The sequence below is a fragment of the Azolla caroliniana genome, unplaced genomic scaffold, assembly GCF_043228905.1.
Source record: "Azolla caroliniana isolate FFs.n. ecotype wild unplaced genomic scaffold, voAzoCaro1.0.p SCAF_18, whole genome shotgun sequence".
Taxonomy (NCBI): Eukaryota; Viridiplantae; Streptophyta; class Polypodiopsida; order Salviniales; family Salviniaceae; genus Azolla; species Azolla caroliniana.
This window is the reverse complement of record NW_028230453.1, coordinates 4,482,278-4,505,863: the sequence shown is the minus strand read 5'-3', so window position 1 is coordinate 4,505,863 and position 23,586 is coordinate 4,482,278. Positions and strand designations below refer to the sequence as shown.

At 36.2% G+C, this 23,586-nt stretch overlaps 2 protein-coding genes across 4 annotated transcripts; both read left to right on the top strand.

The window, feature by feature from the left end:
• Positions 1-7,367: 7,367 nt before the first annotated feature.
• On the top strand, positions 7,368-10,467 carry LOC147852167 (origin of replication complex subunit 6-like). Of its 2 annotated transcripts, none has more exons than XM_087334166.1 (9): positions 7,368-7,619; positions 7,998-8,044; positions 8,158-8,262; positions 8,897-8,977; positions 9,063-9,174; positions 9,559-9,621; positions 9,704-9,782; positions 9,869-9,973; positions 10,088-10,467. In XM_087334166.1, the coding sequence occupies exons 1-8, from the start codon at positions 7,500-7,502 to the stop codon at positions 9,970-9,972; spliced, it is 711 nt and encodes a 236-aa protein (XP_087190292.1). In that variant the 5' UTR covers positions 7,368-7,499; the 3' UTR covers position 9,973; positions 10,088-10,467. The 2 variants fall into 2 exon arrangements, with proteins under 2 accessions (XP_087190292.1, XP_087190291.1); XM_087334165.1 differs by having other exon boundaries at positions 7,440-7,619; positions 9,869-9,957; positions 10,075-10,467.
• Positions 10,468-14,464: 3,997 nt separating this feature from the next.
• Positions 14,465-20,996, top strand: LOC147852166 (Plasma-membrane choline transporter family protein). 2 transcript variants are annotated; one of them, XM_087334064.1, is made up of 10 exons: positions 14,465-14,806; positions 15,128-15,489; positions 16,303-16,448; positions 16,539-16,722; positions 17,686-17,762; positions 18,339-18,452; positions 18,587-18,943; positions 19,481-19,738; positions 19,829-20,056; positions 20,540-20,996. In XM_087334064.1, the coding sequence occupies exons 1-10, from the start codon at positions 14,595-14,597 to the stop codon at positions 20,708-20,710; spliced, it is 2,109 nt and encodes a 702-aa protein (XP_087190190.1). In that variant the 5' UTR covers positions 14,465-14,594; the 3' UTR covers positions 20,711-20,996. The 2 variants fall into 2 exon arrangements, with proteins under 2 accessions (XP_087190190.1, XP_087190191.1); XM_087334065.1 differs by having other exon boundaries at positions 14,630-14,806; positions 15,145-15,489.
• Positions 20,997-23,586: the final 2,590 nt, after the last annotated feature.

Here is a 23,586-nt window from a genome sequence, read left to right as displayed (position 1 = left end):
GAGGCAAGAAGCAATAGAGAGCGGACGAGAGTGTTTTTGCATATAGAAAACGATTTTCTTGTAAATTGGAGATATATTAGTCGAAATAGTTGATGAAATTTGCTAGATTGAAATTAGAGACCATTTCGATGCAATGTGTACCTACTTCGACTGGACCTCCGAGCTTCCTCGTTCATTATTCAATCTTTTAAATATAAAGTTGCCCATTACCAACTAAGACCATGTCGACAAAGTATTGGCCTTTACATCATTGTGGAATAGGTATGTAATTGTGTTTCTACCTATGTGAATCGCTTTAGTTGCAATATTTTCATAAACAATCTATAGATCTTACCCTTTTCGACTTAAATGCTAATCCCACTTTTGATGCCAATATATAATATTTGTTGGTGCCCATTGGTCTACTTGTGTGTTGTCCCTCTCTTCCTTCGTGTTTTGTTCTATTTTGTTGTGATGTTTTGGGCTTGAAATTACCTCACTTTCTCTTGTTTTGGTCTTTGCTTCAAGTTTCGGCCTTGATATGACCCCCTTATTCACACAATCAATATATCACATAGCTCCACAAGCATCAATATCTTTCACTTGGACTTATCGTTTTGTCTCGATCTATTTATTTGAACTAAATTCTACCCGCTTCTTCTTGGGATTATTTGGAGTTCTTTTGCTTGAAAATTATTGTGACCATTTAATATATATTGGGTTTGTATCTTTGTAGGCTTTCACAACATTTACCGATCTGAAGACATTTGTGGGTTCACAAGTCAACATTATTCGTCAAGGCTATGGAATAGGTAGTCTCGATGACATAGATCATTTGAAGAATCGACATGTTCGATTTGTAGCGGATATGCTACGGTTAATCTTTTAACTTTGACTCGTTTTGGTTCAAACTCTACCCATGCTCCTTTTCTAGATTGATTGGGGCATTTTAGATCTAAAGCCCCTTGGGGCACATGTGTGTTAACGCTTACCATTGACTTTGTGAATAGGAGTTGCATTTGCATTTATTAAATTAGATACATGTAACCTTGTAAATGTGTGAATAAATACACCCACTCTCCATTCTCTCATTCATTACGAGATTGTTCCTAACTTTGAGTGTACTTCCAAAGAATGTCACGTTACACCGTGTATAAACCAAACCCCATCTCTTGTATAGTGTATTCATTAAAGAATATTGTTTGTAGGTTTCTTTAATTTTCTCCTATTTGCTCTTTAGGAATCTCTCTCTTCTTGAATTGGTGGTTTACATCATCCCATCAAATAACTCTCATAAGGTTAAGAGAACCTGAGTTCAATTCTCACCATGGGCTAGGTTCTCTTAACCTTATGACAATTATTTAAACTTGATTTGCCATGAACATGTTAGGAAACTTCAACCTCAACACCTTGATTTGTTTCCCTAGGTCGGTATTAGAAATTTGCATAAATCTCCATGAAAATTTGGACAACACGGGAAACTCTAGACCAATGTTCCTTGTTAGGTCTCCCAACATAACCTCATATGTATCCCATGTGAGTGCCAATGTTAGGGTTATCCCGATTATTCCCAATTGGTTAGAACTTGGTTTTCCCAAACAATACCTCAAGCAATATTCATAACACGTGGCCTTCTTTTTTCTAGTTGTTGAATAACTTGCAACATTCCCTTTATCAATTTAGAACCATTCTTAGGTGCCCATGGAATGATGCAAGCACATTATTAGTAGGACAACATTGCAACCAATTATTTTCTAGCCCTTCTTGAATTTACTTTCCTTTTTAATTGAGTGGGATGGCATATAAAGGTTCACCCAACAACCCAAGCCATATGTATATTATTCTTGCAAATTGACTTGTTTTTTTATAGAGTTTTCCTATTCGAGTTGATTCAATCTTAACTCTTGCAGCGAGGCCAAGATTATCAACATGTTATAGTTTCTTGACATGTTTCCTAAACAAAATCCATTGCTATTGCATGGAAGTATAAATTAATCTCTTAATTCACGAGCAGATGAACTAATCCTTGACATTAATCTCCTTGAATCCAAAAAATGAGATTTTCTACCATGATGAGTTGACAAAAATGTCTCGGTGGTTTGTTGATTAGGTGGAATCGATTGTTATGATGATAATGAGTTTAGCATTTGGAACTAAGTAGATGATATGGTGTTGTATGAGACAACTTCCTTATTGATCTCGACAACTTCCATGCTTAATTATATTGTTTTTGTCGACATAGAAAACTTGGACAATATCATTACAGTTGTATTTGCCCATGGGATGTCGCACAATCTTTATACACCATAGTAGTTTTTTCTCCTACCCTTGCTCATAATCCATCAATGTCCCATATTTGTTAGAGGCATCTTGATACTATATTGTGAATTCATTAGGATCCCATGCATCCATTGGTAGTTTGCTAACGATTTTTTGGCCAAAGCACAGAAAGCAAGGGATTAGGGAGTGAGGGTTAGGTTCCATTTACCCATGGTGTGGAACAACACACTACAATAAGAGTTAGGTGTCACCTACAAAGTCCATACCTCAAAAAATTATATTGGATCCTTTGTGAGGATGGCATGCTTGCAAAGTCAACAAAATCCACATACTCAACTTAAAATGTCATGTCTTCGTACAAATGGTAGAACTAAGTCCACAACTCATGATAAATAACTATATTAGTTGGGTGTGAAGGCACGTGTGTGACATGAGTTGAGGAAAGACGAGGAATCAGTTGAGAAATTGTATATGATCTTAATGTTTCATTGTATTTGATATTCTTCCTCCAAATGTATGAAAGTCTAAAAGGACAAAAATATAAATGAGTTATAGTTTAATGTGTTTTTAATTACAGAAGCAAACAGATAAAGCCTACAAATTGAGGGGTGAAATATGACTTTGCTCATTCCCATATCATAATATTTGAACCATTTGAGAACCATGACATAGTTTGAACAAAGGAGCATCACATCAACAAGTTTGAACCATAATTGAACGAATCAAGTTATTGTCTACGATACTAGATGCACCTAAAACAAGGAGCCTCCAATTTCAACCAAATTTAATATAGGTTGATCAAATTGGTAATGTGGATGTTACGGTACCTTGCTCATAAAACAAATACAAGGATAAATGATGATGTTAGGGAACATGCCATGTACCGTCTAGCAAGCCAAATACCTATGTTAGTAACGACTTCGCCATGATCAAGTGCTCTAGTTAAGAGACATACAATGCATACTTGGTGTCCCTTTCAAGTACACGACTCTCCATTAGAATGTTGAGCATTCACTCAAGTAGCACATCCCATTATTTGGCTTCATCCAATAGACAATGGACAACACACTCTTGGCATTAGAAGAAACCTTAACCTCAACAATAATGCCAATGTCTTGTACTTTAACAATGCAAACCATAATAACTGGGATTTGCCAATAGTCAAGGTCATAGCTATGCAATACCATTGTGAATATCCTAATATCACCGATTAAGTATTTGCCATTGAGTTGTGATTGTCATGCGGCCACCATCATCAATGGGATGTTACTACCAATGAATACATGCACACCAATTAGGAAATTAACAAACAAGAAATGGGATGGTCGAGTGGTTGAAGAATGAGCAAGAAAAGTTACCCAAAGAAGAGTGTGGCTAAATGTAATGGCAACTGATCATTAGTCAACTCCTAAGTGATTGCCATATTGATAGATAACCATATGGGTAATCGATGATTGCTAGGTGTTGGGCCGATCTAAGATGAGTGATCATCAAGATGAGTCAATAATAGTGAGAGTTAATGTCCAACTAAATGTGGTAGATGGGCTATGTGAAAATATATTTGGATGGATGGCCATGTGTCGAGATTTGACATGAGAGTCAATAGTTTAACTAAGAGATCATGGACATGATGGAGAATGAACATGAGGGGAAGAATGTTGGTGAGGATGACAAACAAGTCTAGCAAACCAAGAGTGAGAAACTAAAGATTAATATATATTCATATATATGGATAAAGGCACTTTGCTTTGAATAAAGGGAGTTGTGGATTGTGTGGCTCAAAGAGGTTGTCTCACGAGGGCGCCAATGTTATTTGTCATATGAGTGGTCCAGTGGATTAGGCATTTGTAACTAAGTTTCCGTTTGTTCCCCGACGTAGTAATGAATGTGTCACTCTAGGGCTTTGTGGTAAATGCACCACTTTAGAGTTTTCATGTAATTGTGATTGGATTACGACCTTATGTTGAAAGCTTATAAAATGATTAATGCCTTGCAATAGAAATAATAGGTTATCGCTATCTTTCGTGTTCACTTTTTTTGTTGCCCTACCCATAAAGGGGGTATGGCTTCACCTCCCTACAACACTTGCCTTTCTTGAGGTTCATGGTCATTGATAGCGCAATGGTAACAAGTAGGTTATTTGGGGAAGCATATTGAAATGTGGTGCTTTTTGTCTAGTGTTGTGGTCACCAATGCTCAATGTTAAATGAACGAGGTTTAGACATCGTAGCGAGGGTAGCTAGTAGACAATGGGTAGTTTGTGGGATGTAGATGCACATTTGTGAATTTAACTTCATCGATGTAGATAAGTGGTTTACATGCAAAGTTCCATGCATGAGATGAAATGAAGTCAACACAAAACATACATCAAAAGGGATTAATAGTAATGATCTGTTGACATTCGGAGACAACACAATTGATCATGAGCACATCTCCATGAATGGTGGTTACAAGTCTCTATTCTCATTATAGGTTGGATAAGAACGATTAAAGAATCAATACTCTTCTAATCACTCAACTATTGTATGCAGTGTTGACTCCCCCTCATTTATAGAGAATGTTGGGGAGGGACGACCATATTGACCACTTCATTTGCATGTATAATGTTAAAGCTTTGTTACTTGCATCGAGTACCTATTCACAGATCATTTCAACACTAATTGCAAGATAGCTTAATATAAACATCACATTGTAATAATTTGTTTCTCGACCCCTTTAAAGTTATTGAAGGCATATAATACATTTACTTGAAAGTGTTTATTGTTACAACTTGTAAAATGACCAACATTGGGAAAAATCTCACCAAAGGTTGCTTATGCCTTCTTTGCGATTGATGATAATGTGGTGTATGGCAAGACATTATTAGTTCCTTGGGTTGCTCTTGTGATAATTTTATGACCATAGGGAGTACCCTTGGCTTTGTTGGGAGTCATCCCCGTAGTCTTAGACCTTGTCACTAGCACAAAGTACCCTTGATCATCATCTATGACGTTCTGGTCTAAGGATATATTGAAAACTCCTTATACAATTAGGGCAATATAGAGATAGAGAGCCAAACATTGTAATGGGGTATAAGAATAATATCCATAAATCTTTATGCCTTTCTAATTGTGAAAGAGATCATTTGTAATATAGTTAAATAAGAAAAAACTATAAAGGTAAGATATTAAACCTTGTTGTAATGGTTCCTATTCATTATATTTCTCGGATCTAAAGCTCAAGTCTTTCTCTCTCTCTCTCTCTCTCTCTTTACATTATGCAATCGCAAGTATATGTCTAATCACTGTGATAATTTCAACCTTGTAAATATCTTAAATGTGAAATAATGGAAGCTAAGTTTTGTTGGCGATTCCTGACTTGGTGCTTCCTATCAAGTGCTCAGGTTGTGGTAATTAAGTCTCAGATGAGTTGAATATCCACTTGATATTGTGTAAGTGATTAATTGTAGAGTAGGAATAGAGATTGCTTTAGCAGTTACCCTACTTGTTAGTAGCTCAAGAGCATTTTTTACGCACTCTTGCCCATCTCGCCAACATCAGGGTAGATGGGGATATGTTCCCATATATTGACTACTAGTTGATTTTCAAGAAGAACACAATAATAAGATGTAACTTTTGGTGAGAACACAAACATATCCTTTAAGTTGATGAATGCATTGTTCCCTACTTCTTCATAAAAGTTGATAATCAACTAACTATATAATTGATTGAAGTGTTGTTTAGCTTGGAGGTTAAACATGGTGTCTTCCCTGAATGAAGAGACTTTTGGAACAATGTCAATGGCTAGAGTCATGCATTGACTCTATCCATTAGTTGGGTTATGGGCTCCTTCACAACTCATTTGTGATAATGTGTTGCATGACACTTGAGGGTTTGTAGTCAATGCACCATGATGGAAAGCCATCGTGATGCATCTATAGGGAGAAAAATATGACTCGTGCTTGCTTCTTTGCAAAGGGAGCAACTAGAGAAAATATTAAATATTTACTTCAACAGGAAATGCATGTGATAATATGGCATCTATGAAACCTTGTTTGGAACTTACATCTACACCAATCCAACACTTCCTTTTTCCAAAGAAGAACTTGACCAAATTTGTCGGGGGTCAAACATCACTAAAGATCAACCACCTCAAATTCATGCCATTGACTTGGAAACCATTCAGACTAGAACCTTGAGGTGTCTGCGGGTATTCAACCTAACAATGTTCAACCACCTTTACAACAACACCTCCCATTTTATTATTATCATAGATTAGGAAAGTCCATGGATGAAACCTAGTTTTATTTCACAATGAAATCATTTTCGTCCACACATGCAAGTGATAAATTGGGAAAGGTCGGTTTCGACGAGGTTCAAGTCGGACGTAGACTCAAAAGGTTGGCCAAGCAGAATGTCCACAGCATGCACACATTAATGTCCTTGGATGGTTTGCTAAATTTGCATGAAATTGTCCTCGCCCTAGAAATCAGGCTTTAACACGGATAGGGCGGATCAATATTCACTGTTGCTTTAGCACCCTCCAGAGGACCAGAAATAAACAAACAGACAGGTGCTTTGCCCCACGTTGCCCACCCGGCCTCGGCCTAAGAAACACTAGGAGTAGACATGGATTTAGAAAACAGGGGCATTTCACACTGCAGGTGAGTCCAAAAGTGCATGGACACTAGATAGGGAAGGTAGAGTCAAGTGCACGATTTGGGAAGGTCAAGTCAAGTGCATGATTTGGGAAGGTCAAGACAAGTACATGGACTTAGAGGGTCAAGTCAAGCGCATGGATTGGGAATGGTCAAGTCAAGTGCATGGATTGGGAAGGTCAAGTCAAGTGCATGGATTGGGAAGGTCAAGTCAAGTGCATGGATTGGGAAGGTCTAGTCAAGTGCATGGTGTTGGGAAGGTAAAGTCAAGGGCATGGACGGGGAAGGTCAACGTATGGGCCCCATCGCAGCCTTAGAATGAGTGTGAGTGACCTCACCTCTCGGGAATGAGAACGCAAAAAAACGGATTTGAATGCGCGGGAAGCAACCGGCTCCAAAAAATCTGTTCGCGCTCCGCCGGGTTTTGGAGGGAAATCGCCAAAACAAATTGGCGGGAAACGGCACCTTCTGAATTTCCGATTCAAATCTCAGGCCTCTCTATTGTCTGAATCTGGTTTGGTTCTCTCTCTCTCTCTCTCTCTCTCTCTCTCTCTCTCTCTCTCTGTCTGTTCGTCCGTCCGTCCGTCTGTTTCTCTCTCTCGCCATGGATCTGAGCAGCCTCGTCTCCAAGCTCGGGTTATCTGCCTTCCCTGCCGTGCTTCGCAAAGCCATGGAGCTCCAACGCCTCAGCAAAGTGAGGTTCAACTCCTCTTCATTCGGCGTGGTAAGACTTAAGACTTATCAGTCTTTATCTGCGTTTTCTTCACATTGTTAAGCTTTCTTTCTTTCTTCTTCTCGAACATCTTCTTTTCTATCTTTCAAAGAATCCGACCATGCTCTACATTTCCTCTTTTCTCATCTTTCAGAAATTGATCTGATTCGTCTACAGTTCTTGTTTCCTTTATCAGGAGAATCTTTCTCGTCTCTCTCTCTCTCTCCTCCCACTCCACTTCTTTCTTCTTTGCTCTCCACCATTTTCTTTCTTATTCTATTTTTCTGCAATAGGTTCTTTTTTGATTGAATTTTCTTCAATCTTTCTCCATGCATCTTCGTTCAATCTGGTTTTCAAAGATCTGAATCCAGCTTGAATCTCTATAAACAGGGGGAGGTATGTAAATCTGTTCTCTGCGTGGAGCTCGCTTGCTCACAGTAAGTATAATCTCCCCTAGAACTAAATCTGAGCTTTGACAAGTAGTTTTTTCTGTTAGGTTTTGACCTGACTAACGAAAATGTTTTATTCTTATCTTCTTCCTCCGCTTCAGATTGAAGATAGAATTCGATCGGCGTCAGGCAATCCGTATAGCTGGACTGTCAGAAAAAGCATACATCCGGTCCTTGACGCATCTTCAGAATGCCCTCGGCGTAAGGTATGCCATATCGTCCCCATTCTCAACAAGGTCTTGAAATGAAACTTAAATCGTATTTCAAAGCTTTCGTAACGTTTGATACGTCATCTTTTTTCTTTGTTTTGAGAAAGATCACGCAAAAAATTGTTTATTATTATTTCTTGCTTGTTTGATCTCACCCGATGTACGATTAGCGTTTTATTTCACTCTGTTTGAAGAGTTTTGAGTAAGAGTTGGCGTTTTGCTTTTATACTTTCATCTAAATTTAGTAAAACCCCGTAGTTTAATTAGAAAGCTTTCAGTCTCCTAACAAGTTTAAAAAAACGATAATGCCATGAATATATCAAGTAGTTAAGTTGAATGTATAAAAATTAATGATATGCTTTGAAAAAGTCAGCTACATCGGAAGATTACATTATTACATTCTGGAACCAAAGATAAATGCATATGACGTGTATTAAAGAAATGGTAATAAGACTTTCTTTGTACTTTCTGTTATATCCACAGTTTAGAAGTAGATGTACATGAGTCAGCTATTCAAATTTTCTATAGAGCAATGAACATATTAAGATCAGAACTTGGAAAGAAATTCCTAACAGGTTGAAATTTGAATCGATAAGCTCACAGAGTGGTCATGCTATCTGTATGTTCACAGGTTAAAAGTGGATGTTCGCGAGTTGGCTATTCAGTTCGGCTGTGTGAGGCTGGTTACTTCTGTGATGAAAGCTTTGGCACAGTGAGTGAATAAAATAAGTCCTTTATTTTTGGATGTGAAAGCTTTCTGTTTCGTGAAAAGGATATTTACCGAGGTACACTTGCAGGTACAGACAGAGATTTGTAGCTTCTTTGCCAGAGACCCGGAAAGATAGTGCGGATTTTAGCCGTCCTGTGTTTACTGCAGTTGCATTCTATCTGTGTGCCAAAAGAAACAAGGTATGAAAGATTCAGATCTGTTGCCACACGTTTAGAATCATTGCAAGACGAGGCCTTTTGATATCACGCAGTCTTTGATCTAATGTAATATACGCAAAAGTGTGATCAGATGTAATTAGTGTGTAAATGTGGCTTTCATATATATATATATATATATATATATATATATATTATTCCGTTAAGCATGTATAATCTCTTAAGGGTTGACCTGTAATCTAGAATTCAGTCATCTAGCAGATATAGCATTTGCAAGATGGAAGCTTTATTTATATTGAAAATTAATCATACATAATCTGAGTTGTAACGTGTGTATTGCTGCAAGCTTTATATTATGCTGTAACCGTCCGACTTGGTCATGTCTTGATATGCTTCTACATCTTGCAGCTAAAAGTAGATAAACTTCGGCTGATTGAATTTTGTGGCACATCAGAATCAGAATTTTCTTCGGTGAGCTTTAAGAATGTAATCCTCTTATTTGCAGATTGCTATGTAATTATTCTCTCACAGACCACAGCTTTTTTATTTGCAGGTATCTGCATCAATGTTAGATCTTTGCTTTGATCTTGTCGGATTGGAGAGAGAGAAGAAAGTCTCAAGCTGCAAAAAAGGTACTGTCTGAGATCTCAATCATTAGAGAGAAAAATATTCAATACAACCTCATTCCTTTGTAACCATTAGTTCAAATGTCTGGCAGATTTATTTCAGTCCATTTCAAATAAAAGGAAGGCATCGGAGATAGAAGGATGCAATAGTGATAAAGAATCAAATACTGATATACCTGAGGTGAATGCATTATGAACTTAGTGTAAAACAGTGAAGTTTGATTCTATATGCTATTTGAATTAGCTATGATTTTCTATCAGAGAGTTCCTAACAAAATGTTTTGCTTGTCTCCATCAGATTACTCGTTTACTGAAGAGATCGAGAGCCTGTTGTGAAGTATTTTGATCATCCCCATGTATAAAAGTGTTTTTCTTTCAAAGAAACACCCAATGCTCCTAAACCCAAACCCTAAACCCTCTAAATGATAGAGGCGTGCAAGAATTGTGAAAAAGTATTCTTATAGCTTCAAATCCACCATGAAAAAGGTGGATAGATGCAAAGCATTTCCGCCGAGAAGCTCACTCATTCTTCAAAATTTCCTAACGTTATGGGTACCAAAGCTTACTTCTCTTATTCACATTCTAGATGATAGATGATAAGCTATGTTTCGCCCGTGGTTCTCTATGAATGAGAATAGACTTGGATTGTAATTCTTTTATGGGAATATGAAAGAATCTTAATTGTTGGCAAGATTACATACATCCACATTATGTAACATATGTGAAGGTTTCTAAACATTGACAATAAATCTGAACCATAAATCCTTGACCACAGTCCTATGACATTCACCCGCAGGAGAATTCACATCTCAGAAACAATAGTTTGTCTTGACATCCCAATGGATGGCTTTTGACAAATGTTTTTGTAATCGTCAAATGTAATTGGTAGTAGTAATCTGAATGTTTAGTTTCGAGCTCTCATACTCCGATTAATTGGAATCATAGTATGTAAAATTCGTGTTCGTCTAGCATAACATTCGTTTTCCTACGTTGGAAAAAGAATGCGAATGTTATTCAAACACTTGTTTTTTTTATTTTTCTCATTTTTTAGGCTTATTTACCTCATAATATAATAAATTGTTAATCCAAAAAGTATGGTATTTATCATTCTTTAAGGGTGTTTTTCTTGAATGATTGAAATAAAGGCAGGATACTTGATTGAAATAAGGATGTGTTACTCGGATTAAATGAATGCATAGAGACTAGTTAGAGTTTAGATTCAAAGCTCCAATAGGATTTGATATTTCTTATATTGTCGGGAATTGGCCACCATGTCATGTTCAAGGTTACCATTGTGTTAATGATCACAATGAGATGATTTGAAGAGTTAATGAAAAAGATTTGGAAGAATAGGTTTGCTTTTTCCATAATGACTTAAGTGGAACGGTAATAATCCTTCAGTTTTAATAAGAATAGGTTTGCTTTATTTGAGAGTAAAAAGTTCGAATGTATATAAGTCGCCCTTCTTTTATTGGGCTTATGATATCTCAATAACAATATTTCTTCACATTAAAGGATGAGGTATGTGTAAAATAAGACTCTAAAATAAATAACTTTGTAGTGATGAGGTATGTGTATGTTAGAAGTTATTAGTGAGATTTTTGCACATGTTGTAGGATATTAGCAAAACAAACGCAAGGGGAAGTGTGCATATGCAAATACACACCAGACATGCACATACGAAGAAGTGCAAAATATGCAACATCGGAACTTGATGAATAAGTGAGCTTGATTGCATTACGAATATATTTTATAATAACTATACCCTTACAAACGTATAGTGATAAAATAGCTATGGCCCACCTTATAAATATTGTGGATTTAAATATAAATAAATATAGATATATCAATATGCATTAATATATCAAGAAAAGGAGATGAAAGACCTCAATGGAATTATCATCTTCCATGGACCTTTTCTTGATATAAAACCAACATGTTAATGTATCGTTTAAGCCTCAACAACCCTATATAAGCTGTTTTTGTATGTAAAAGTTTAGGTGTACATACATTACGTTGTAAACCTACGGGCAGATAACTTTTACTTGTACTTTCTCGATGTTTTAATACTATTGAAGAAAATCTTTCAAGGAAAAAAAGAAGGAGATGAAAGTAAACAATTGCCAGTACAAAAGTTGTGACTTGAGTAAAGACATGCAATGCAACATCATTTGTCATTGGATGATGCCTCACATGTTTTCATTGGCATGCTATTTCCACAAGCCTTGGTATGTAAATGGAATTAGAAGAATGGGTGAACTTCAATATATATATATATATATATATATTGGTATTGACACAAACACTTTTTAGCACAAGGAACTCGAGTAGATGCAAGGGAGACAAGAAAGTGAGACATGCTACCTTGGAAACTATGTTTGTCATAAAAATTCAAATCCAAATTTACTGTCTTTTGATTTCAAATGTCTTATTAGGGAATATTTCTAGATCTCTCATTCTTAGTATTGTCTTTCACTCTTTGTATTGTGGAAAAAGTACCAATCCAATGTGGTCATTCCTTTTATTGAGGAGCAAGTGGTTATTGTACATGATTTCAAACAAAAATTATGAATAGATTTTGTAATGAGCATATCATCAAACCCATTGCTAGCAATTTGCAGCAACAACCTTTAATAGCAAAGCACAAGTAATTGACTCGTTCATATTAACATTATACCATTTGGTTTGACAACGAGAACCGAGAAATCCTTTGAGAAATAAAAGTGATAGAATATTTCCATGTAATTGGCAAGGGACACAATACATAGACAACTCCAAGAATTGCCACAAAACCAAAAGCTATATAATCATTGGATACTAAGGAGCAGTTAAAAGTTGTATTTTCTCGCTAGAAACAAAAGATTATTGAACATTAATATTGTCACCCGGTTCTCAATTGACATATTTGAGGCAAAAGGTTTTCCAATGCATTAGAAAATAGCTTTTTTCCAATATTGGGATGTTCTTTATTCGACAAGAAAGTTCCCGTATGGATGGTATGATGTTGTGCACATTATGTGGCTAAAATTAAATATGGTATTAGATTTTATGGCACTCCATTAGTTAAGGTAACACATAATATATGCTCTTTTTGTTATTACACTTTCTTGTTCACCATGAGGTTAAACTCCACGATGTTTGTTGGAACATCTAGTTGGTTAAGAAGATATAGTGATTGATATTCACACAACATACATGAGGGATACATCAATGTCCTTTCTTATATCTCCTCGAATGAAATGTTAGTCACACAATCATGTGTTGCTTGCCCGAGGTTGACTAGTAAATGGAGGAGGTTGGGAATTTTATCTTATAGCATGAGTAACCCATAATTGTATGATGTATTAGATAAGCTTGTTGGGTTTGATAATGTATTTCAAGATATTCTTGGATGTCAGTTCTTTTAATGGATTTGATGGATTAAATTATATTGGGTAGGCTTAAAAGATGATTCCTATTATTTGTCTTTACATACATGCAAAAAATGAACGTGAACATACACATGAACCATATTTTTATGAACACTTTAAGACAATTGAAGAGACTTTACATATTGTGGATAAATCTACACATTCTGAGCTAAAAGTTAAAACCAAATCTTTACCCTTTTTCTTCATTTTTACAAACTTTTCTTACCAAAAAATCTACCACTTATAAAAATCTGGCCTCTTTACGTATCATAGAGCTCGTAGAATTATGAGCTCTCCCACACCCTCGTTGAAGCTTCGAAAGTATAAAGCCCTTGAATGTTGAGGACTTGATGGCATTATAAAAAGAAGAGTTTCTATGTGTTGGACCTCTTACATATGAATATATGCATAGGCACAAAAACACGCATGTATGTACATGGAGAGATAGAAACAAAACACAAAACACAAAACACACACATAGATACAATGTTTAACTATACAAGTACCTACATACCTACATACACACACACACACACACACACACACACACACACACACCTACATACATACATACATACATACATACATACATACATACATACATACATACATACATACATACATACATACATACATACACACATACATACATACATACATACATACATATACACATAATTAAGCCAGAAATGAAGTGTGAAAAACCTTGACAATAGAGTGTCGAGGATGGGGGGAGGGGCATAGATATGCTCAGAAACCACGAGACATTGACATGATGTATGTATGTACATAAGTACGTGTGTGTGTGTATGTATGAATGTATGTAACATATGTAACGTATGTATGTATGTATGTATGTATGTAGAGACATTGACATGATGTATGTATGTACATAAGTACGTGTGTGTGTGTATGTATGAATGTATGTAACATATGTAACGTATGTATGTATGTATGTATGTATGTATGTATGTATGTATGTATGTATGTATGTATGTGTGTAACGTATGTAACATATGTAACGTATGTATGTATGTATGTATGTATGTATGTATGTAACGTATGCATGTGTGTATGGATAGAGGTGATTTGGATTGGGCAATGGGCATAATATCAAATAAATTATAAAGCTAGTCCGGCCTGGTCTGGTCGTGGGTTCAAATCCTTATTTACTTTATCTGTATCTGTATAGACTGTATCTGTAATATGTATCTGTTTGGGTTGCAGAGCATGAGCTAAATTAAACAGAGTCTTGTACTTATATGTAGACGAAGGTGAAGAACACACACACAACACAAAGAAGGAAGGGAGGAAGGAGGATCTACATTGACAAGTTATTACATGAGAAGAAGGAAAAAGGATCCATAAGAGAATTAGGTTTATTTTAGATATTCAACAATAACAGGGGATGGGGAAGAAAGATGAGGAGGAGAAGGGTGCTGCTGGGGGGCTAAGTGTAGAAGCCCCCCCCCATGATCGCATGACATCTCGCATCAATGACTATCACAATGGGAAGAAGAGGCGGTGCCGGAACCTCCCGTTCCTCTTCGCTTTCATTGCTTTTTGGATCGGTATGATCATCAACTCAGGCTATGGTTGGAACAAAGGTGACCCACGCAGGTAAAAATAAAAAAAAGAAGCAAATCCATTAGATATCAATCAAGGGGAAATTACTAAATTATGCTTATATATATTTTAGATTTTTTGAACTATGTTTATATGTATTAGAATTTCAAATAGTTCAGTCCCTTTATTTTTAAAACCACCCACTTATATTCTTGGCCAATGCACACACACCTGATAATTACATGGAAACTAAGGTGAAGCACATAATCGAACCTTAACTTACAAAGATTAGTTTGCAATAATTAAGAAATGAGTTTTGCAAATAAGTTGGACCATTGTACCGAGTTTGATATATTAATACTTTGTTTAAAATAGGCTTGTTTACGGTTTAGATTACAAAGGGAATCTATGCGGGGACGATAAGGCAAGTCCTGATTTGAAAAATCTTGATGTGAGATACTGGCAGAATCCCAATCAAGTCTATGATGTAAGTGCTCTTGATGGAAGCCCTTTTAATCTCATAGAAGCCAGAAGCATATGTTTGAAAGGATGTCCGACACCTTCCAATGGTTCTCTCACATGGGTATGTGACTATCCAGAGGGTCCTATTCAACTCACAATGCAACAATGGGAAACTCAAAATTATGACTATTTCAGCCTTTTGTCAGATGCACAAAAGAATAGCTCGTTGTTTTTACAGGGACCGTGCTACCCAGTTGTCTTCGAAAGCATTAACAGTGAGTTAGCTTTCCTCTTGATTATGTGCTCCTTGGACATATATTATGCACCCTTGTTTTAATTTTTTAAATTTCAAGTTGGAATCTTGAAGTAAATACTCTTTGGGGAAACAACCCAGAAATTTCCAAGAGATTTTCTTTGTTTGCCCAAATACTCCCAAGTTTTTGTTATTCCGTCACCTCGATGCCTTTAGTCAACTCAGAAGAGGGAAAAAGGGATGAATCGATCTTAATATTGCTCAAATAGCACATACAACTGCTCGACAGGGGGTTGATGGATGGAAATTGAAGAAATGACAAAAACATGGGAGCATCTGTGGAAATAAAAGAAAAACTTGAGTGTACTAAACATCATCAACTCTAGTTGCAGCATTCGTATAATGCAGATTTGCAATCAAGAGTTGCGTTGTCTGTTGGTGATGATGTGCTCAGACATTCAGTATACAACTTTTTAATTTTTTGTAGCATTGCATAGGTGTTGATATCTACTTTGAAAACAACAGTAGTTAGTTATGCTTGCTTTCTTTGTGCACGGACATTCACTATGCGCAATTGTTTTATTCATGTGAGACTGGAGTAGCTTCCTTTTACTTGTTCCTCATACGTGTTGAGATCTACAATCCATTTTGTTTTTTGTCAAGCTATTCCTGCTTGTTTTGTGTGGATCATACATGCATCATACACGTTGTTTGTTTATTCATGTTAAGGTAGTGTATACTTATTATCATTCTACTTATATTCAGCATATAATAATGTCAGCTCTTGCGTGTCATTGTGGATGTGCAATTTTCTAACTTTTTCCTGTCATATCAGTGCTCTGGAGTTGTCAGTTTGTTGCATCAGCATCGACTGTAGCACTGAAAAACTGGCAAAACATCGGAGGTGTAAAAATAAATCAAGGAGATCCATTAGTGAAAGCATTTCAGAAAGCGTTTTCTGCCCCAGCAATGGTTGTAAAGGTGAATTCTTTGTGATATAAAAATTTCACCAGCTTTTCGTTCAAATGCTCTCTCCTATGAAATAATTGAATCCCATAAGGCAATCTTCAGAGATATGTAGCTGATTTGGGGAGAGCATGGCCAGTTTTGGTTGTTTGTGGTGGAATTGCTCCCTTTATTCTGTCAATGTTGTGGCTGCTTATTGTTCGATTCTTTGTTGGATTTGTCACATGGATTACTGTTATTCTCTTGAATATCTTTGCCTTGGCAATCACAGTATTCTTTTACATCAAAGGTACATGCTTTTTCTCTTTTCATGAATTCTTTTTTCTTGCAAGGCTTTTAATTATTCTTTAGTATATATCTACTTGTTACCCAGTGGTCTAACATGATGAAAGATGCTTAGTGAGAAAGTGGGACAGAAAGTGAGTGAGCAGTTAGTTACAAATTGCAAGTACCATATTTAACTTCATATACTCCTCAATTCCATTTGTTTTTTGGGAGCTATGTGTTTATCAGTGTGAGCAGGGACTAAGTTGTGGAAATGGAGTGCTAGGTAATTTGGCATCTTGAATTTATCTCTCTTTCCCTTCTGTCAAAAAGAGACCAATGACCAATGAGAGCACATCAGACAACATACATGCTTGAGCTTGTGCTCATCCTTAGGATTATCGGCTCCTAATAAAGTTTCAGGATCCACATACTAAATTATGGATTATATTACATCGAGATAGTAAGATCACATCAAGATTCCTTTATGGGTTGACCACCATAGGAGATGGCAGCTGGCTTGTGATGGATAGTTCTCTCATATGCATGATTTCCAAGATGATTCCGGTTATGACCTCTGTGTTGACACAATTATTAGAGCTAAGATGGGTGAACATTAGATATTAGAGGCTATGGCCAGGTTAGCATCGTACGTTCACAGTGAATGGGAGTTACCTTGAAGTATGTACATGGAAAATTGGATCTTGATGGGAGGGGGTTGGGGGATCAGAAAGTTATATGTTCAACCCTTACATTCTGAAGCCCTAATAAGAAAAGAGAGATAGAAAACTGAACTGAAAATAGAATGTTATATTAATGTCTTGAAAAGGCAAAGAGAGTTATTATAGAAAACTGAACTGAAATAAAATGTTATATTAACGTCTTCAAAAGGCAAAGAGAGCTATTAACCCAAAAGTTACATTCATGTGAATCTCATAGAAGTCTGGTAAAATAAAACAAAAATAAATTGTACCCTGTCCCGTGACAGCTGGATGGATAGGACATGATGCTGTATCTGCTGTTGTTGGTGATCAAGTTGCGGATGTTTTGGATGCTTCATCAAGTGTAAATAATTTATACTGCATGATCATTTTCTCCTGAACTTGCGACATGCACATTTTCATATAGTTGTTTCTCATAAGTAAGTTGTTTGTGACCAATGTAATCAAGCAGTTTCAAAATAAACTGTGGCCTCAATAAAGCAATGCACTTATCTCATGTAACTGCAAATTCCTCAAATTTTCACTAATATTGCTCAAATAAATCCAGGTAAGATCAGACTTTTAGTTATTATTACCATTATTTTTTCTGCCCATCAAAATCATTAACAAATACAAATAGTGGCATAACTTGAATCAATGTTTTGAAGTGAGTTATTTTTCTTATATCTTGAAGATGAGGGGAAATTATGATATAAGGGAGATACAATTTAAACTACATATATCACAACCTAAATGTTCTCATGTATAGGAGTCTAAGTGGTTCAAAAGTTCATGATGAGCAGTTAATGCCTTTTTTTCTCTCACAAAAGCATGCCCATTATTGTTCTTAATTGCATGCACACACACGCACATGCATATGACCTTTCGATTATTTTTGCTGTACATAATTCTGACTTGGTTTATTTTGTATATTTTGTAGGAGCAAAATCACTTGAAAGCAGTTGCAGTTGTCATGACAGTTATTCTTGTCATTATTGTCATTTCGACAATCATTCTTATAAAGCGGATAGTTGTCGCTATTGCTGTAATAAAGGTAGAGAGATGTGCTGTCAATATATTCAGCAACAGGAATCATAGATGACACATAAATCAATTAGTACAAAGATTTCCTTTCAAATATGAAAAAAAATAAAAGAGCTTTTTTTTTTGTATTGTATTGTTGTATAGGTTTCAGCAAAGGCTATCGCTGCTATGCCTAGCCTTCTTGTTTTTCCATTGATTCCACTTGCGATACTCACAGTATTTTACATCTACTGGGTCATCACTGGCTTATACATATTCAGTGCTGGATCCGTGAAGAAAAATGATTGTAGTGGTGGTTGTTGTGCATATGACTTAGCTTCCCAAACCCTAAAATGTGATGGATGTTGTGGATATGATTTTAAGTTTACCAAGCACATTGCTTTGGCTCTTTTATACCATGTGGTTGGATGCTTCTGGACAACACAATTCATCATAGCATGCTCATTGACGACAATTGCAGGTGCAGTTGCTTCTTATTACTGGGCTCAAGGACACACTTCTGTGAGTAATCTTTGTGCTCCTTTTCTCAAGAAATGATAATTTTCTAAGTTAGCTCATAATGAAAATCTAGCTTAACACCACTTCTTGAAATGTCACCAAAATCGCCCTATAAATGCCATGAAATTAGTTAGATTTTGATAAAGTTCGAAAGAGAAATTCATGATCAAAACCCCTCTTTAGGAAATATAATTCCTTTTTGATACAATATGACATAATATCCTTTCCATAATATTGTATTAACTATCTTCATCTTATATATATTGAGTCAGAATTTTCAAAAGTTAATAAATAACCAATGTGAAGCACTTTTGTTTTCTTTGTAATCAAATTAATTAAGTTCTGGAAATTTGAACCTTGTTTCCAATATTTGTTTCATTTTGGCAATTTGTTGAGTTTTTTCAATGGGGGTACTTAAGAAATAATTGAAATGCTGGTTCAGAGTATGTGATGCTAATATATTCTTGAGCAGTATTTCAATTAATTGCCCAAGAATATATGTTTTTGTCAGTAGTATAATCCTATTTGGTGAATTGGCAGTCCATGCCGCTGTTTCCTGTGCTCTCATCTGGAAAACGGATGTTAAGGTATAGCCTTGGGTCGATGGCATTGGGATCCTTAGTAGTTGCAATTATTGAGACCATCAGGTTCATTCTTGAGAGTATCCGAAACAAGCTGAAAGCATTAGAGGCAGCTCCAGGAGGTTGCATTATAACGGCATGTTGGTGTTGTACACAATGTTGTGTTGGTTGTGTTGAATGGACCATCAAATTTATCAATAGAAATGCTTATATAGTGGTAAGGTTGGAGTTTCGTTCGGCTATTTTCCATTTTCCTATTGTGCCTTCCTAATCTTTTACTATATAGAGATAATCTTGTGTTTTTCAGATTGCAATTACAGGTAAAGGCTTTTGTGGAGCTGCGGTGAAGGCTACCAGCCTAATACTCAACAACTTACTGACGATAGGAACAGTGAATGTGATTGGAAATGTTATTGCAGTGCTTGGCAAAATTTGTGTTGGCCTTGCATCAGCACTCTTTGCATTCCTCATGCTCGAAACATCCAAGTACAAATCCGGACAGAGCAAAGTATCATCTCCACTATTTCCTGTCTTGGTAAATCTCGATCTCTCTCTTTTCTCTTTTATTGTAATGGGCTTAACCTAGTTGCAAGTTATTAATGCTATCAATACAAGGCCATGGGTACAAATCCTTAACGTTCTGTTTCGGTTGTCCTAAATTACACCGCCACATCAGTGTATCAAACTAAATAAGTTGTCAGACAGATACCTGAAGGTTCATGCATTCATCCCCCGATAATTTCGCAGTCACGTCTAAATAAATTAGTAGAATGTTTGGGATTTGAATCCTGGAGCATGGGTAAATAGCAACATGGCCAACCAACTGAACCACATCCAATTGGGTTCTTTTTCCGCTCTTTCTCTCATCATAATCTCGTTAAACTGACATCGACATCGACATGGAGATTGACACTGAGACTTGGACTAAATTGATGATAGGCTACATTCATGGAGGTGTATATTTGAACTAAACTCTATCAAATGTCTTATATATATATATATTGTTTGTTTATTGCAGTTTTGCTGGGCCACAGGATACATTGTGGCATCCTTGTTCTTTGCAGTCGTGGAAATGGCCATCGATACAATAATTCTCTCCTTTTGTGAAGATGCCGAGGAGCATAACGGAACACCACTTTATGCCCCTCCTTTGCTTCTGGATACACTCCGTAGACACAATGCTGGTTAAAAGCCTTGATGTATCCATACCAACAATTTGTAAGCCTTTTGAAGCATTCTCCGGCGCCGTTTGATTTGTTTCGGATGTACAAATTCAGATATTTATTGGTTTCTTGGAAGATCCCGGACCAATTCTTTCAAATCATGCACGTTATTGCGCATAAAAAAAATACAACTTCTGTTGATTCAATCATTTGGACTAGGCTTGAGGTTGGGCCTCTTGTAACATTTGAAAAATAAGTAGAACTTATGTATTCGGGTTTGTTCATTTAAAAAAGGAGGAATTTATTGTGTCATTAACTTGTGACCCAAGAAAACCTTCATGTGAAGTTCCACACTCTTCATTATGCGAAGTTTTGATGAGATTAATCCATGAATTTTTTTGTGGTCTCTTGACCTATTCATACTTCATTCCAATAATGAGCATAAACCTCACCAAGGACAAGATAAGATTATTTATTGTGCAAGTATTCATATATGGTTGTGATTGCTTCGATGGCAATGGTCATTGTTTTTAGGATTGTTTAGTTATACATTTATTATGTCTTGCAATAACATGTATGAATGCGAATAATGTTACTCCCTACCCCTATGGGCAACAAATAATATGGAAGTTGTGTTTGACAACCCACTCTGTGTGGTGTTTCTTTGATGGTTAAGCACTTCATTAAGTACGTTTATTCATGAAGAACTTATTTTCATATGGTCCATAAGATGTGGGGGTGTCCTGGTGAAATTAGTTACCTATTCATGTTGTTACATAGGGGTATTACGGTAATTTGAATCTACACGCACATGAACTGGGTGTTCAATGCATGCATGTTACACTTCCTCCAATTAAGTTAATGGAGGAGTGGACTAATAAATAAGTATAGGAATTTAATAAATAATTTATTGTTTTCAAGTGATCTCCGAAACGTTATGAACAAAATTGTAAAAATAGCATCCTCATTTTCAAATGATGGATGGGACAAAAACCTCAATAGAAGAATACGTATAGGAATTTAATTTATTGTTTTCAAGTGATCGCCGAAATGTTACGAACAAAATCGCAAAAGTAGCATCCCCAGTTTCAAATGATGGATGGGACAAAAACCTCAATAGAAGAACAAAAATGGGCCAATGAATGAAGAAATCAATGAAACAACAAATTAATCAATGAGCAAAAAGAGTAAATAGATTGATAAAATATAAGTGGATTTGCTAATATCCCTTTCCTCATACAAAGGCAAGAGACGAAGCTTGAATTTAATACCGACAGCTAGAAGCCTTTCTCAATAGAGACCATAAATTGCTTAAGAAAAGTGAATGGAGGTACAGCCCAATGAATGAAGAAATCAATGAAACAACAAATTAAACAATGACAACATAGAGTAAATAGAATTATTTAGATACAAATTTAATAACTCGTTATGGGCTGATTGGTTGAGGCAGCAGATATGAAATCTGGTGCCCCCTGTCCACCCTGGTTCGATTTTGACTAAGGCCACTTTTATTTCAAAAGTAATACATTAATATACCCTTGTGATACATAGTGTATATATTAACATATATAAAGCAAACATTTCTTTATTGCTATTTTTCTTTAGGTCAAGTGTGCTTTTGAGCTCTAGTCAATGCCTACTCACCATTACCCATTGTCGCTTGCTTCAGTATAAAAAAAACTTAATCCAATAATATCTAGGATCATGACGTGGATACGTATGAAAATTTCGTCTCGACCTCAGTCAAACAAGACAACACCTGCTAATCAATTTCTTCTTCTTCTTTTTCCTCATATGAATGGCTTGTTTACGTATATGAATTACTCCAAGAAATAAAAAATCAAGGTTTATGTAGCTTCACAAATTTATCATATGCATACATTATTCTTGAATGCCGGTTTTCTAAAATTTTGATTCAGCCAAAAGTCATTATGTAACCTCCTGGATGAAACGAGAGAAGAACCCTTCACCGATGTTAAATCAATCAATTCTAAAATCATTCAAGAGATCAAAGAGAAAATATTTGCTTGTCTGTGTTCTAACTTCTAATGAAATCAATCAAAGATGGTTCTCACTAATTCTTAGCACCTACGCATGAAAGGCACCTTGTTTGTACATTAGTGTAATATAATATAGTATAATGTGTGAAACGTGAGACTTCACATCTCCCCTAAGCTTGTGTGTGTGTAGAGGGTACCTTAGATTTGCTACCATTATTTTTAGAGGATGTCATGTCTACGAAGAGTCTATTATTTGTGGTGTGCACATTAATTGAGAAAACTTTTCATTTTAAATTTTACTTAATGAGGGAAACTTGTACTTCACATTTTAAAGAAGACGAGTCACGAGACAAACAACGCTCGCATCAAAAGGCATTTGTCGTTACATAGATATCCGAACAAGGAAATTAAAGCAAATTCGAACATTATGTTCTAAAAGTCGAGAATTCCTAACTTTCCGTACAAGAAATATGACTATGTCTCTATGTTGTTCTCGAGTGGGAGGGTACTGTCTAGAACAAACTTATCCATTTATGGGAGATATTGGGATGAGATACCAACTATTCCCATTGGTCAAATGCCTTCATCAGAGTGTTGTGGCAAATTTAATGTTGAACACTATCAGGCAAAAAGGACCAACACACTAGTGCAAAAATGTTGCACATGGGCCTCATCCACAAGAGTGTCCGCGAACACCTCATTAAATCCAAGACGAGGATACACCTTCACGACCAACTGCCACAGAATCAATGTTGATGAGTTGGGCGTAATTGCCAAGCACATCAAGTTGTGCCCCAAACTGCAACATTTGGCATGTAACTTGATGCATCCACATCCTTGTGCCGACATATGGCCTCCATTATCATGTCTCTAAGTTGTGGTGATGCTCCAACCATATCAAC

Bases quoted from the DNA above. Each gene is read 5' to 3' on its own strand.
- LOC147852167 (XM_087334165.1), top strand. From the start codon at position 7,500: ATGGATCTGAGCAGCCTCGTCTCCAAGCTCGGGTTATCTGCCTTCCCT. The intron at 8,045-8,157 runs GTAAGTATAATC...CCTCCGCTTCAG, and splicing joins GTGGAGCTCGCTTGCTCACA to ATTGAAGATAGAATTCGATC. The intron at 9,783-9,868 runs GTACTGTCTGAG...AATGTCTGGCAG, and splicing joins AGTCTCAAGCTGCAAAAAAG to ATTTATTTCAGTCCATTTCA.
- LOC147852166 (XM_087334064.1), top strand. From the start codon at position 14,595: ATGGGGAAGAAAGATGAGGAGGAGAAGGGTGCTGCTGGGGGGCTAAGT. The intron at 15,490-16,302 runs GTGAGTTAGCTT...CTGTCATATCAG, and splicing joins TGTCTTCGAAAGCATTAACA to TGCTCTGGAGTTGTCAGTTT. The intron at 18,944-19,480 runs GTGAGTAATCTT...GTGAATTGGCAG, and splicing joins GGGCTCAAGGACACACTTCT to TCCATGCCGCTGTTTCCTGT.